Below are 15,860 nucleotides of genomic sequence, written 5' to 3'. Positions count from 1 at the left end.
CCTGCAGGTTGTTTATTCTGACCTGCAGGGTGTCCCTCATGTCTGTGTCACTTTGGTACTCCCTGCCTGGTGCTGCCCACACATCTACATCCTTTCTTTACTGTTAGTAATGAGCTTCCTTTTACAGCAGAGGCTCCAGTTTCCCTCACCAGGGCACTCCCAGTGAACATTGTTTTACATCTTCTCGTCCATGTCCTTGCAGTTGCCAAGGCCATTTGACTGTCCTTGCTGTGCCACCTGCACCAGCCCTGCCCATTGCTCCCTTGAGCCAGCTGATCTCTCAGTCCTTTGTAACACAGCCAGCCCCACCCTGTGCCTGTCCCTTGCTAGTGTGGGAGCTCCAGAGATGGGTTCTAGCCCAGCTGGGTGTGATATACCACGTTCTCTTGAGGAGTGGAGCCTGGTGTTAGCCTGCCACAACTGCCTTCAGCCACCAGCAACATGTTTTATACCATTTTCTTTTTACACTGTGTCTGTAACTGTTCTTGTCATCAGAGCTGTTCTGCAGCCTCCAGAGCACTGAGGCTAGGCTGGCCATGTCCATCATGCTGGTTTGCATCTCTGTAATAGATATTTGCTTGACAGTCACTGGGTTTGATCCCGTCTGGGCTGACAGGTTTGTTGTTACTCCTGTTTTCCTCAGCTCCTTGACAGGAATGTGCTTCTTCAGTGGGTTTTCCCTTCAGGTCATACTGTGGTGGCCTTTACAGCATCCTCTCTCCCATCTGCAAGTGCACCTCATGCCCATATTAACTCCAATATCTTTAATAAAACTAGTGATAGTATTTATTTATCTTGGGGTCATACTGGGTTCTCTTTCTGTACCTCCCATCAGGTGAGCATGACCTCTCTTCTTATTCACTCTTGCTTATGTTTGCAGAATTGTTTCTGCTGCCGTCTGTTGGCTTTGCAGGATCGGGCCCAGTCACAGAGCCCAGGAGTGGCTGAGGGAAGGCACCTGGGAAGGTCTCCTTCTCCAGCCTCCTGCTCAGATGGGGTTGTCTGGGTGACTTCTGGCTGTCTCCAAGGCTGGAGACTCCATCACCTGTCGGCAACTTGTGCCAGGGCTCAGGCACCCTCCCAGTGACAAGTGTATTCTGAGGAGCAGAGGGACCCCTCCTGTGTTCCAGCGTGTGCCCTGGCACACAGCCCCTTGTGCGTGCCCCTCACTCCTTCCTCTCCTCACAGGTGTTGCCATCCTCCCGTGTGCTGCCACGGCCTGATGCCACCGTGTTGACCCTGCATCCTCTCGAGGGGGTCAAGCCGGGGTCTGTGATTGGTTCAGTGGCCCCCCTGGACGCCCCTGCACGAGGACAGCTGACCTACACGGTGGTAGGAGGTGGTGGGGATGGCACCTTTGTGGTTGATAGTGTGACAGGGGACATTTACGCTGCCCGTGAGCTGGACTATGAAGCTGGGGCACGGCACGTGCTCCAGGTGAGTGCTGAGGACACGCAGCACGGCTATCCCTCCAGCAGGTTGGTGCTGGTCCACATCCACGTGCAGGACTGCAATGACCAGGCACCCACCTTCCCCGAAGACCCCATTACCATTGTGGTGCCTGAGAATGCCCAGGCTGGCTCCTCCATCTTCACCTTCCAGGCGCTGGATGGGGATGGAGTGGGCCCCAACAGCCAGGTGCGCTATGCTCTGCTGCACCTGGAGCCACCTGGAGCCCCCTTCCAGCTGGACGGCCGCTCGGGGCAGCTGACCCTGCGCCAGGGCCTCGACCGGGAGGCCGCTGCCTCCTTCCTGCTGGTGGTGGAGGCCACAGACCAGGCCCGCAACGTCAGCCAGCGCCGCTCGGCCGCCGTCACAGCCCGCGTGTTCGTCACTGATGAGAATGACAATGTGCCCGTCTTCCTGTCCCCGGCCACCGTCAGCGTCATGGAGGACCAGCCCACAGGCTTTGTGGCACTGCACGTGGTGGCCCAGGACAGCGATCTGGGAGAGAACGGCCGTGTGAGCTACTCCTTGCGAGCAGGCAACGCTGATGGCCGCTTCCACCTCAACCCCAGCACTGGTGAGGGCTGGGGGGTGCAGAGGTGGTGGCAGGGATCCTGGGAACTGGAGGCTGAGGAGGGTGCAGGGGTACGCAAGGATGTTGCACGGTGTGTGGGAGGAGGGTGTGGGCTGGGGAGCCCAGAGGAGGGAGACTGGGGTGCATGGAGTCCCAAGCACAGCATCTGGTTGGCACTGTTGTTGGCACTGTGTTGCTGTCTCCTGAAACCCAGTGCCTGCAGCCACATATTAGTCCCGAGGCATAAGGTCCAGTGCCACTGGTGCCAGCTTGCCCCTCTCCTGTGCCCACAGGTGCACTCTCCATCGTGCGGGCTCTGAACCGGGAGGAGGTGGCACAGCACAACCTGACAGTGGTGGCCACGGACCACGGCTTCCCACGCCTCTCGGCCACACAGCTGCTGTCCGTGCTGGTGCTGGACGTCAATGATGAGTCTCCTGTCTTTGAGAAACCCGAGTATGAAGCCCACATCATGGAGAACCTGCCAGCCGGCAGCCCAGTGCTGCAGGTGCTGGCCACGGACCGGGATCTGGGTGAGGATGCAGGCGAGGGTGAGCTGCCCACTTCAGTCAGGGCCTGTCTGGAAATGCAGCCCCAGGTCTGGCCATTCCCTGCTCCCTTCTGCCAGTCTGGAGAGCCTGGCTGACCAGAGGGAAGGATCAGCACCTGGTCTGGAGGTGGGAGGTGGGCTGAATCCTGGGAGAGGGTGGGAATGGAACTGGGACTGTGGTTCCCTCTAGTCCCCTGGCCCGTGGCCTTTGTTCTGTGGGCTCTCCTTGGCCCATCTGGCCTCCCAGCAGCTGGGTTAGGCTGGGACTCCCACACACACCTCTGCCACCAGGGAGCAAGCCCACCCTCTCACGCAGCCTGTGAGCCCCGGGTGAGAGCGGGAGGTGCAGGACGGAGCCAAACGAGGCGCTGGGGCTGCTGCTGGGCTGCCTTCAGAGCACCTTTGTGCCCACAGGTGCCAACGGGCAGGTGTCCTATGGGGGTCTCTCCGGGGGGCCGTTCTCCATCCACCCACAGACGGGGCTCATTGTCACCACACGTCCCCTGGACCGGGAGGAGCAGGAGCAGCACGTGCTGACAGGTAAGCAAGGGGAGGCAGCGGGCAGGGGGTCAGTGGGGATACACAGGGACTCCCTGCTGCTGGCGTGGAGAGTGTTGCAGAGGGCAGGCCATGGGGAGGGAGGGAGGAGGGGCTGTGGGGCACGGCAGGGCTGGTTTGGGGCTGCAGGAATGCTGATGCTCACATGCCTGGCTGCCCCTGTGGGTGCCTGGGTGTTGGCACACAGGCGCTGTGGCTGTAGCTCCCAGTCAAGGCAGCCTCTGGTGCTCTCACTGTCCTGCAGTCTATGCTCGGGACGCTGGCCTGCCGCCCAGCCTCACCAAGGCCACAGTGTGGGTCACGGTGGGGGATGAGAACGACCATGCACCCCACCTGGAGAGTGAGTCCTGCTCCGTGGAGGTTCCTGAGAACCAGAGTCGTGTGGCACTCTACACCCTGCGGGCCACTGATCCTGATGGCGGGGAGAACGGACGCCTGGAATACCGGGTGGCAGGTGAGATGCACAGGGAGTGTGGGACTGGCCAAGGACTTCTCCCTGGGCTTCCCTGGATCTGGGGACATCAACTGCAGCAGTCCCATTCCTTGTTAGTTCTCTCCTGCTCCAAACTGCACAGCATTGCTGTCATCTCTCAGCTCTCTGCTCCCAGTGAAGAGCACCCTAACATCTGGACTGCTGCACTGCTCATTCCCCAGGCTTGTGTCTAGTTCCCCAGGCTCAGACCAGTTCCATACCTCTCCTGGATGCTCTAACCTGTTAATTCACGGGCTGCCAAGTCAGATTTTTGCTGTATCCTGTCACAGGCTGCCTGGCAGCAAGCTGTATCCTGTCACAGGCTGCCCCAGGCAGCAGCACTAGCCTGTGAGTGCTTAGAGTCAGCTCTTCATATGGAGCTAGCCCAAGGAGTTTGCTCCCACTGGGGTTTACTCTACCCACCCTGCCAGATCCCATGGTGGCGGGCTTCATGCTCTCCGGGGCCTTTCTCATTCCAGTTACAGGCATTCTGCATTGTTACTCCCTCTCTTCTCTTTTAGGTGGAGACCCTGGGCAGGATTTCAGCCTAGACCCCGTCTCTGGTGTTCTCTCCACTGCACATGCCCTGGACCGAGAGCAAACTGCTTCCTACAGCCTCATTGTAGTGGTGCAGGACCATGGCTCTCCCCCACGCAGTGCCACCATGTCAGTGACTGTGCAGGTGTTGGACCTCAATGACAACGCACCCAGTTTTGCTCAGGCCAGCTACACGGTGGAGGTGCCAGAGGACTTGCCAGTCGGTGCCCTGGTGCTGCAGCTGGTGGCTGAAGACCCAGATGAGGGCACCAATGGGCAGGTCTCCTACTACCTGGGCAATGAGTCGCTGGGCATGTTCCAGGTGGAGCCGGAGAGCGGGCGCATCCGGAGCGCCCAGGCACTGGACCGGGAGCGCCAGCCCACCTACAGCTTCCTGGCCAAGGCGGTGGACTCGGCGCCGTGGGAGCCCAAGAGCGCGGCTGTGCGTGTCACTGTCGTGGTGCGAGATGTCAACGACCACGTCCCGGCCTTCCTGCACAGCCCGCTCACCGTCAACCTGTCCCGCCACACGCCGCTCAAGCAGGTGGTGGCCACCATGAGGGCCGAGGACAGGGACGCGGGTGCCAATGCCTCCATCCTGTACCGCTTTGCCACCCCCAGCTCCGCCTTTGCCATCAACTCCTACACGGGGGACATCCAGCTGCTGCAGCCCCTGGGCTCCCTCAGCCAGCGCCAGCGCACGCTCTTTGTGCTGGCCATGGACCTGGGGCAGCCAGCGCTCTCCTCCACAGGGGTGGTGGTGATCCACGTGCAGGAGGAGCCCTACCGGGGGCTGCGCTTCCCTCGCAGCACCAGCGATGTGGCCCTGGCCGAAAATGCCGCCCCAGGTACCCACCGGCAGTGACCAGAAAGTGCTGTGATGGAATGGGATAGGCCAAGGGGAGGTGGGAGCAGCACTGTGGGGAACTCAGACCGGAGAGCACTGTGGGCTCTGGGGAAGTCCTGTTATGCTTTGGGCAGACCCAAGGAACTGCAGGGTCTGAGTGGTGCCCAGGCTGGTCAGGGTGGTGTCCCTGTAGGCTGGCCTGAGTGTGTTCAGATCACTGTAGGCAGCCACAGGTGTCTAAGAGCTCCCAGAAGGTCTCCAGGGTCACAGTGAGACCACTGAGGAGCCATGGATAGGCACCATGACACCAGGCTCCCAGCCCGACATTAACCTTAGATCTTCAGTCCCCTGTCACAGTGTCCTCAGGCAGAGCAGTGCTTCTGTGGTACAGCACATACTGCCCTGCATCACCCTGACCCTTTGCCACGTGCTCCCAGGCTCCTCTGTGTCTTCATACCCTTTTCCTCTCCCAGGCACTGAGGTGGCCAGTGTCCAGGCCATGCACACGGGGGGCTCCTCGGGGCACATCACCTACAGCATCATCAGTGGCAACGAGAAGAACACCTTCCTGATCCAGCCCAGCTCAGGTACAGCTCCAGGGACACTTGGGGAGCTCTGCTCATGCCTGCTCAGGTGCTCAAGGCCCCCAGGGCACAGGAGCACTGTCCACACTGTGTACCAGTTAGGTAAGAGGTGTTAGTACTGGAATGTGGACACTGCCCTGTCACTGGCCAGAGGCTGTTAGCACTTCTCCCAGTGCAATTGTGGTCCCCCATAATTAGACCTTTTCCCAAAACCTCAGAGAGCAGGGTTAGATGGGATTTTGGGAAGACATTCTTCCCTGTGAGTGTGGTGAAGCTCTGGCACAGGTTGCCCTGAGAAGCTGTGGCTGCCTCATCCTTGGAAGTGTCCAAGGCCAGGTTGGACAGGGCTTGGAGCAACCTGGGATAATGGAAGTTGTCCCTACGTGCCCATAGGAATATTGTCAATTAGTTCAGTACATCCTGCTGGCTGCCCTCCTCCTCCTCCTCAGATGGGACAGCAGCGACCTCAGGTCACTCCAGCAGCCGAGCTGCCCACAGTTCAGGTTGGTGGCCGTGGGGGTCTGTCCTCAGAGCACTTTGTAAGGCTCTGGCTGGACTCAAAGCTGCAGTGAGGTGTCTCTGGCTTGGAGCTGGATGAGCTTATGTCATGGTAGGAACAGCTCTTGCTTCTCCACACCTTTGGGGGGGTCCCCAGATGGAAGGACTGTCACAGGACTACCCACTGCAGCAGGAACCTGTCCCCAGCAAGATGTGGGTGTTATCACTCAGGACAGCTCTTGAGAGTGATGAGAAACTGGCAGTGTGGGGAGGGCTTGGAAGAGATCACTGGGTCCTGTCCAGCTGAGAAAGGATGGATGGATGGATGGATGGATGGATGGATGGATGGATGGATGATGGATGGATGGTGGATGGTGGATGGATGGACGGACGGATGGATGGATGGATGGATGGATGATGGATGGATGGTGGATGGTGGATGGATGGACGGACGGATGGATGGATGGATGGATGGATGGATGGATGGATGGATGGATGGATGGATGATGGATGGTGCTGGTACATCACTCCCCCTTCCCTCCGTTCCCCCTCCCAGGTGCCATCTCAGTGCAGGACTCCAGTAGCCTGGACTTCGAGGCCAGCCCCCGGCTGCGCCTGGTGATCCAGGCAGAGACTGCAGCTTCCTTTGGCTTTATGGCCATAAACCTCAACCTCCAGGATGTGAACGACAACCTGCCCCGCTTCCAGCTGCAGAACTATGTGGCATTCATCTGGGAGTCACAGAGCTACGACTCACCTGTCATCCAGGTATGGTGGGGCACAAACAGGGACACCTGAGGCCTGGCCTGGCTGGAGTTATGGGATGGGGGCTGCATGGGCCTGGGGTTGGCACCAGCACACAAGTCCTGCCTCAGGGGCTCCACAGCTGAATCTCATGTGGCTTTGCAGGTGCTGGCAGATGACCTGGACCAGGGAGTGAATGGGCAGGTGACTTATGCCATCAACCAGTCCCTGCCAATGCCGGGCTTGTACCACATTGACCCTCAGACTGGCACCATTACCACTGCTGCCATCCTGGACAGAGAGATCTGGTCCCAGACCCGGTGAGTGCAGCCAAGCTAGGGGATGCCAGGACAGGAACAGAGCTGTGGAGCACAACTCTGGGGCATGGGGAACACTGTTCTTGGTGCTCCCAAAGCTGTCCCAGCCTGGCTGTGAAATGGCTCTATCAAGCAGCACAGCTGAGGGTCAGTGGGAGTGAAGGACACAGGAGCCAGATGGCCAAGATGAGCCTGCATATGGCTCAGTCGAGTCTCTGCAGAGCTGAGGAGATTGTGAGAGGGCCCTAGGTTCATCCATTCCCCTTCCTGCCTCCTTAATCCGCACTGCATCTGCTCAATTTCTTCCACTTCCAAGCACAGGACCCTTGTGTCCTTCCACATGGCTGCAGACCCCTGCACTAGCTCGCCCAGATGTCCCCTTGCATCCAGACAGGTCCTCTGGGCCCCTCACCATATGTGCGTGCTCTGGACATGTCCATCCACACGTATGTGAAATGCTGGCGAACACCCTGCCATGAATATGAGGCTTCTGCCCTTTCCCACACACCTTGCTCAGATGAGGACCCCCAGTTCGTGTTCTCCCCCTCCACATGTGCCCCCATGGCTGGGGGTTCCTCTGCCCTCTTTCCCATGGGAGGAGACTGGGGTATTCCTTCCATCCACACACCCCCTTGCCATTCCAGAGAGGCTCCAGTTGTTCCCCAGCAGCCAGAGAGCCCCAGACACCTGCCTGCACCCCTCAGGGTGCTCTGCATGCACCCACACACCTTCCAGACCTCAACACTTGCCTTAGGTGTGCAAAAACCTGCTGCTGTGCCCCACCATGCTCTCCATGTACCCACTGCCCCACATGTGCTGTCCAAGTCACGGAACCACTGAGATTATTGACTCCGTCCTGTGACTGGTCACCATCTTGTCAGCTAGACTAGAGCACTGAATGTCACATCCAGTCTTTCCCTAAACACCTCCAGAGGATGCACTGCACAGATCCATCACCCCAGAGTCTGAGCTGCTGTGCATTTCCCCACCACACCCACATGCTCCAGGCCCGTGCACACCTGCAGTTCACGTCCCAGGCGCCATGCAGGTGTACAGTGCATGTCCCAGGAACTGTACACAGGTGAGGTGCTCCCTCACATGTGTGGACACACATCTGACCCTCATGCCTGCCCACAGCTTGGTGGTGACAGCGATGGACCGAGGAACACCACCGCTGATGGGCTCAGCCACGCTGACCGTGGTGGTGATGGACATCAATGACAATAGCCCTACCATCCCGATCCCCTGGGAGATCCGTGTCCCTGAGAGTGAGTGCCATAGCACTGAGGGCCAGAGCTGGGGTACAATGGGCACCATGGGGTGGGGAGGAGCCCCAGGGAGGCCAGGCCAGTCCCTGTCAGGGGATAGGTCACACTGACCCACTGAGCTCTCCAGCATGACCCTTGTGCTGCTGCTGTGTCCTGAGGGAGCAACCTGAATTACCAACTCAGCCCTGGCCCCTGCCCCATGTCTGGGACTCTGGCTGCAGACACGTGCCCTCCCTGCTCACAGGCCTCAGCCAGTATGCCCTGTGCCCATGCCATACCTCCACCTGTCCTGCCAAGCCCCCAAGACTTTCGTCTTTCCCCCGGCATCCCCCTCTCCTGTGGCATCTTCCCCTCTTCCTGGTGCTCAGGCTCTGAATTGAACTGGTTTCCCACCAGTGAGCCAGGTATGCTGGGCAGGGATGGGTCTGCTCACCCACCTGTCTGCTCCCCACAGACACACTGCTGGGCACCCAGATAGCCCAGCTGACTGGGAACGATGTGGACTCGGGCCCTGCACTCTCCTACACGCTGCTGCTGGAGGGGGACGTGGCAGACACCTTTGGGGTGCTGCGCTACGGTGGCCACATTGCCCTGACAGGGCCACTGGACCATGAACAGCGCAGCCGCTACACCCTCACCCTGCGCGCCTCTGACACTCGCCACGAGACTGAGGCCAACCTCACCGTCCTTGTGGAGGATGTGAACGACAATGTGCCCACCTTCACCCAGGTTTTCTATCAGGTACATGCACCAGGTGTGCCAGCCATCCCCCGCAAGCCCTCTGCAGCTCCTGCCTGGCCCACCTGCCCTTACAAAGCAGAGGATGGGTCTGAGCCCCTTCTGGTCCCACTTTCTGACCCTCATCCTGGCATCCCTCATGCTGTCATTGTGGCACAGAAGGAGTGACCCTGGGACCAGCCCCTGCAAGGGGCACAGCTGGATGCAGAAGGTCCAGCAGAAATGGATGAGCACAGTGGGGAGGCCAGAGAAGGTGGGAAATGGGTCACAGTCCAGACAAGTATTTGTGGCGAGACCTGGGTAGATGCTTGTTGAAGGCTGGCTTGGGCAGTGTGTGCTGCAGCACTGAAGCCCAGGCAAGGGGCTAGGGAGCCCCAGGAATACTTGAAGGGTCCAGGAGCACAAACCCCTTGCGTGTGGTTTCCCTGGCCAGTGAGAGGCTGGGCGCCCTAGGCTTTGGTTGCCTGGCCAGCCCCAGACCCCCATCCCAGGGATGCTGGGGGCTCTGAGCGGGGGGGGGGAACCAGATGCTGACTAGGGTTTCCTCCTCTTCCAGGTGCTGCTCCCAGAGCACACACCTGCTGGCAGTGTCATCCTCACTGTGAGTGCAACTGATCCTGACTCAGGGAGTAATGGGGACATCACCTTCCACCTGGCTGTGCCTAGCCCTGATGTTGCCATCGACCCCAGCAATGGTGCGTGGGCTTGGTGCTCTGTGTGCCTCTCTCATGGGTCAATCTAAGGTTGCCTGTGGGGGGGAGTACCACTGTCCTGCCTGTGTTCAAACCCTCACAAGGTCACTTTCTGGTGTGGCTGGTGAAGCAGACACAGCAGGGTGACCATCAAATGCTCCTCCAGTTGATACCCTTCCCAGCTCCCACTGGTTCCCATGCTGACCCTGGCTTTGTGCTCCACAGGGACCCTCTTCACCACCCGGCAGGTGGAGTTCAACGCCAGCCAGCCCACCCTGGACCTGGTGGTGGAGGCCCGTGATCACGGCTCTCCCAGCCTCTCATCCTGGGCCACAGTGCAGCTCCAGGTTCTGGATGTTAACGACCACAGCCCCCGCTTCCAGGAGCCGTGCTACAATGCCAGCGTTCCCGAGGACCTGCGCCCAGGCACCACGGTGCTAATGCTGGAGGCGGGTGACGCCGACCTCTCCCGGGAGAATGCTGGCTTTGATTACACCATCGTCAGCGGGAACGGCGGCAACGCCTTCCAGGTGGAGAGCCGGGTGGCCCGGGCCGGGGGGCAGCTCCGCATGCAGGGAGCCCTGGTGCTTGTGGAGTCCCTGGACTTCGAGGCCATCCCAGTGTACAACTTGACGGTGGCAGCCTCGGACCGGGGCCTGCCGCAGCGCAGTGCCACCGTGCCCGTGCTGATCACCGTGCAGGACGTCAATGACAACCCGCCCGTGTTCAGCCGGGCCGAGTACCGTGCCGCGGTGAGCGAGGCCGCGCTGCCTGGCACCGAGCTGCTGCGCGTGGCAGCCCACGATGCCGACTCGGGGCCGCGCGGCCGCGTTCACTACACCATCAGCTCAGGTGACCAGCACGGGCTGTTCCAGCTGCATGAGAGCACAGGGGCCCTGAGCCTGGCGCGGCCACTGGATCGGGAGGCGCAGGCGCTGCACACACTGGTGGTGCGGGCCACGGACACACCGGGCGGGCACTTTGCGCTGGTCCCCGTGGCCATTGAGGTGAAGGACATCAACGACAACAAGCCGTACTTCCCGGTGGAGGTGCTGAGCGCCAGCATCCGGGAGAACTTGCCCCCCGGCACACTGGTCACCACGCTGCGTGCTGTCGATGCTGACACCGGCGCCTTTGGGGAGCTGCGGTACGTGGTGCTGGAGCAGGCAGTGGGGGACCCCAGCACGGGGGATGGCCGGGACGCCTTTGCTGTCAATGGGAGCTCTGGGGAGCTGCGCTCCCGCCTCACCTTTGACTATGAGCGAGCCAAAGCCTTCCAGCTCCTGGTTCGGGCCACCGACGCTGGCAATGCCTCGGCCACTGTGACTGTGCGGGTGCTGGTGACAGGGGAAGATGAGTATGATCCCATCTTCCTGAGCCCCTCCTTCAACTTTGAGGTGCCTGAGGGCGCGCGCAAAGGGCAGAGCATTGGGCGGGTGCTGGCCACGGATGAGGATGAGGGGGTTGACGGTGTTGTGTTGTACACCCTGGCAAAGCCCTCGCCATACTTTGCCATCAACCAGACTACAGGCTCCATCTACCTGCGTGTGGACAGCCAGCCCCAAGCTGGGGCTGGGCGCGCCAAGAGGGAGCCACGGGAGATGAGCCTGGAGGTGCAGGCACGCAGCCCACTGCCTGCTTCCCGTGTGGCCTCTGCGCAGGTCACCATTGACGTCACACACACCTCCTTTGGCCTGGCACCTGACCTCAACCTCCTGCTGGTGGCCGTGGCTGCCTCGCTGGGTGTTGTGGTGGTCCTGGCCGCCGTGGCCATCGTGCTGGCCCTGGTGCGCTCCCGGCAGCGCCGGGGCCACAAGAAGGCAGAGGGAGAGGGGACACTGGCCCGTGCACAGAGCGGGTCCTTGCAGAAGCTGGGCCGTGAGGAGCCAGCGCTGCCTGGGGCTGAGCACATCTACCACCAGGCGCTGCCAGGGTATGGGACTGAGCCGGCGGGGCCCTACACACGGGGCGGCTCCCTGGACCCCTCACATTCCAGTGGCCGTGGCTCTGCTGAAGCCGCTGAGGATGACGAGATACGGATGATCAATGAGTACCCACGCGTGGCCAGCATCACAGCCTCCATGCAGGAGCACATCGCTGCCCGTGGCCCTGACTCTGGCATCCAGCAGGATGCTGACCAGCTCTCCGACATCTCCTGTGAGCCAGCTGCGTTGGAGAGTGCCCAGTGGTTCAAGAGCAAGAAGGGCTCTGGGCTGCTGCTGCCGGGGCCACCCCTGCAGCTGTACCGTGAGGACGGGGGGGGTAGTGCCTTCCTGGGCGTCCGCTGCGGCCTCAGCGTCTCCTCACAGCCCCAGGACTACGCCTTCCCAGAGGACGGCAAGCCCTCCGTGGAGGGCTCGCTCACCGCCATTGTGGCCAGCGATGAGGAGCTCCGCGGCAGCTACAACTGGGATTACCTGCTGAATTGGTGTCCCCAGTTCCAGCCACTGGCCAGTGTCTTCACAGAGATCGCCCGCCTCAAGGATGAGAGCTCCCTGCGCAAGCCCTTCCCAGCCAAGCCCAAGGCAGAGCCCAAGCCCCGCATTGATCCCCCACCCCTCATCACCTCGGTGGCCCATCCAGGTGCCAAGTCTGTGCCCCCCAAGCCACCACCAGGCAGGACCTTCCCGCACCCATCCTCCCTGCGCCGCTCGCCTATTAGCCACGAGGGTTCCATTTCGTCCTCCGCCATGTCGCCCAGCTTCTCCCCGTCGCTGTCCCCCCTGGCCGCCCGCTCCCCTGTGGTCTCGCCCTTCGGCATCTCACAGGGGCCATCCGCCTCCACCATCAGTGCTGAGCACTCGCTGGAGCCCCCTGAGGAGGCCGAGCTCAGGATTTAGAGCTGGGCCCCTGGACTCCTCTGCCCCAGCCCGCAGCCATGGGGCCGGAGCGGGGCCCAGCCCAGGGCTGCTAAAATGGGTGCTCATCCCACTCCCAGCGCTGTGCCTGGCCTGGGCCCTGGGACTGCCGATGCCCTTGGAGGCTGTGGCCCCTGTCCCTCCCCACAGCTTGGCAGATCCTGTGCTGGCTGGTGCCCTGTGGACTGCTGACCCCAGTGCTGGCACCCCGGGGTGATGGTCCATGTGCTGCTTTCAGTGGCTCAGATTGGTGCTGGGAAGGATGGTGCTTCACGGTACTTGGTGCTCTGGGAGCGACGGGGAGCTGAGGGCGGCTGGAGGCCCAGACCCTGCCCTACCGAGCTCTGGGTGCCATGCAGCAGCCTGGGTGCAGGAGGACCCCGAGCTTTCCCTTGTGACCCTAGGAGCCCTCAGGGCAGGGGGCGATGCCCCATGGCTGGGGGTGATGTCCCGGGGCAGGGCACGATGCGCCAGAGCACGGACACTGCCTCTGGGAATGAGCCTGCCCCCGGCCAGGAGGGGACACTCACCGGGCTGGCTGCAGCAGAAGGCAGCCGTGCCCACATCTTGCTGCCTGTCTGTGGCTAGGAAGGGACAGGAGAGCCTTTGAGGTCTCTCCAACCCTTTGGCTACCCACTGCAGGTGACAGATCCAGGGAATCTCCTGCCCAGAACTTCAGGATGGTTCCTGTGTTCTTGGGAGGGAGGCGCCTGCCATGCTCAGTGTGGGAATCCTGTTCCTGGGACCAGTGCCTCTCTGGGCAAGGGTCCCAGGCAGGGACAGTGCCCAGGCACAGGCAGCACAGTGGGGCTGGCAGAGCTGTGTGTGCCTGACAGGGACAGCCCAGCCTCAGCAGAGCGGTGATGGCTGCTGTGACCCGCACCCGCCTCAGGCCCAGCAGGCAGCCTGCAGCTGCAGGGGCGCAGGTTGTTGGGTGCCCCAAAAAGCCACGTCACCCAACATGTTCTCTTAGCCACAGTGGGGACACTGGGCATCTGGCCTTTCCTGGGGCCCTGTTGCATGACTGCTTCCCAGGACAGTCTGGGCCACCTCCAGAACATGGTCAAGGTGCCAGAACACCCTGCTCCTGGCCCCAGCCCCTGTGCGGAGCTGCTGTGCACCCCTGTTTTGCATGCTGTGAGCCTGGACGGAGCCCCTGCCATGGGGCCGGTCCCCATCTCCTGCCAGCACTGTGCACGGCCGGTCACGCAGGCAGCATCACACTCGCAGCACACCTACCCCACCGAGCTCTCCCTGGGCCCGGCTGCTCACGGGGAGCTGCTCACCGGGACAGGCTCACACGTCACGGGCCCTGGGAGCGCAGCCTTGGGCTCTATGATCCCCGCACAGCCATGGGTGCAGGGCGAGGGCTGGAACAGCATGGGGTGCCCCACAGCAGCCCTGAACGCCCAGTCTGGTCACAGGTGTCGGGGGGTCAGCGGGACACCCCATGCCTGAGCAGAGCCAGGGAAGCTCCTTCCCATCACACAGACCCAGCCCACGAGCAGCGTGGCTGCAGCCCCAGCCGCAAAGGTGTTGTCACAGCAGACAAATGCATCACTTCTGCCCGTCCCCCCATTTCCCATGAAGAGCCATCTGTGGCTGCAGCTCCGTGTGTCACAGTCAGCCTCTCATCCCCCTGGTGCCATGGGGTCCTGGCACATGCTGCTGGTCCCAGGTGCTGTCCTGGGCACAGGGCAGTGACAGGGAACAGGCATCTGCAACAGTGACAGGGGCACTAAGGGGGCCCCACCAAGGGCCATGCCCATTCTGCCTGGGACTCAGAGGGGCCTAGGTGCCCTGGGAGGGGGAGATGGTTCTGCCTTGGCACAGGGACAGCCCACAGAGGCTCTTGGGATGGGCACCCCCATCCCCTCTCTGTCCTGCTCACAAGCACTGTGGGGACACATTGTTGTTCCCAGGCCCTGTAGGGACACTCTGGGGGTGTCCTGTGTCCCCCAGGACTGTGGGTGCACTCTAGGGCTACCCGGTGCCCCCCAGTCCCATGCTGGGGTGCCCCGTGCCCCCCAGCCCTGTGCTGCCCAGGCTGCCCACACAGCCCAGCTCCACTGCACATCTGGGATGGGGACACAGATGGGTCACCCTGCATGCCACAGGAAGGGCCAGACACATGCACCCTGCTTTGGGCTGGGGTCACTGAGCCCCCAGTTATTTATTTTTACACATTGTACTACAATTCCTGTTTTTACTCGTTTGTACCTTTTGTATTGTGTCTCGTGGAGCTGCATGTACCAGCGCTGCCCACGGCCGCGCAGGGGCCACTCGGTGCAGCCTGAACCCAAGTGCCAACGTCTCAAAAATGCCTTAATAAACCACACGTTTGTACAGACACTGCCCCATCCCTGCTGCCGTGGGCTCCTGCCAGGCTGGCACCATGTTCCCAGGGACTGACGGGAGGGGGGATACTGGACCTGCCCCATGCAGGGCTCACGTGGGCCTGGCCAGGTTCTGGCACCCACATCCTTGGCTGCATCCTGCCAAGTCCTTTTCCAGAGAGGGCAGTGAAGCTGCAGCAGGGGCCTCGGGGCTGTCCAGCAGTGAGGCTGGGTATACACGGAAGGCATGTCTCCACATGTGCACACAGCTGGTCCCACATGCCACAGGCATCCCTATCCCATCCGGTACCCTCGCTGTGGTGAGGGCTGCAAGCAGGGCTGTGCAGGCCCCCAGGGCTGCAGCAGCCACACCTGGACACATCATCTGCCCAGCAGGTACCGCACATTCCCAGGATCCCCACTGAGGACACCTCCACACACAGCTTCCCCAAGCCACAGCCTCATCACAGCCGCCAGCACACACAGACCTGCCCTGGGGATCCCAGTGATCCCACCAGTCTGCCCAGCAGCTTTGGCTCTGCTTATCCCGTTGGGCGACACAGACATGCCCAGGGCTCTTTGCTGATCTCCAGACACTGTGACCTGACACCACACGGGCTCCCCTCACCAAACAGTGCCCCCCAACCCCGGGAAACAGAGTTGGACAACCAGGAGTGGCTGTGCAGCTGTCAGGTGTTGGATGTGGCCAGACCCACGCAGCCACCATCAACCACCTACATATGATCAGCCACTTCCATCCTGCCTTCCCTGCTTGCTTTTTTTTTGTTGTTCCCCAAACCAACCTGTTTACTCGCTGTCCTCAGCTCTCAGATTCCAGCAC

General features: G+C 61.3%; 1 protein-coding gene across 1 annotated transcript in view; it reads left to right on the top strand.

The window, feature by feature from the left end:
- The window catches only part of DCHS1 (dachsous cadherin-related 1), a 43,691-nt gene extending 28,658 nt beyond the window's left edge, over nt 1-15,033 (top strand). Inside the window, exons 10-21 of the mRNA XM_041470340.1 lie at nt 1,189-2,023; nt 2,314-2,553; nt 2,985-3,110; nt 3,373-3,582; nt 4,122-4,985; nt 5,458-5,571; nt 6,623-6,834; nt 6,976-7,130; nt 8,265-8,395; nt 8,850-9,136; nt 9,690-9,828; nt 10,051-15,033. Coding sequence (XP_041326274.1) covers nt 1,189-2,023; nt 2,314-2,553; nt 2,985-3,110; nt 3,373-3,582; nt 4,122-4,985; nt 5,458-5,571; nt 6,623-6,834; nt 6,976-7,130; nt 8,265-8,395; nt 8,850-9,136; nt 9,690-9,828; nt 10,051-12,665 — 5,928 coding nt within the window. The 3' untranslated portion in view covers nt 12,666-15,033. The remainder of the gene's footprint in view (nt 1-1,188; nt 2,024-2,313; nt 2,554-2,984; nt 3,111-3,372; nt 3,583-4,121; nt 4,986-5,457; nt 5,572-6,622; nt 6,835-6,975; nt 7,131-8,264; nt 8,396-8,849; nt 9,137-9,689; nt 9,829-10,050) is intronic.
- The last annotated feature ends 827 nt before the right edge of the window (nt 15,034-15,860 follow it).

This window comes from Pyrgilauda ruficollis, unplaced genomic scaffold (assembly GCF_017590135.1).
Source record: "Pyrgilauda ruficollis isolate IOZ18807 unplaced genomic scaffold, ASM1759013v1 scaffold244, whole genome shotgun sequence".
In the NCBI taxonomy this organism is placed as follows: Eukaryota; Metazoa; Chordata; class Aves; order Passeriformes; family Passeridae; genus Pyrgilauda; species Pyrgilauda ruficollis.
Note: the sequence above shows the minus strand (reverse complement) of the source record. Positions and strands in the feature narration are given on the sequence as shown.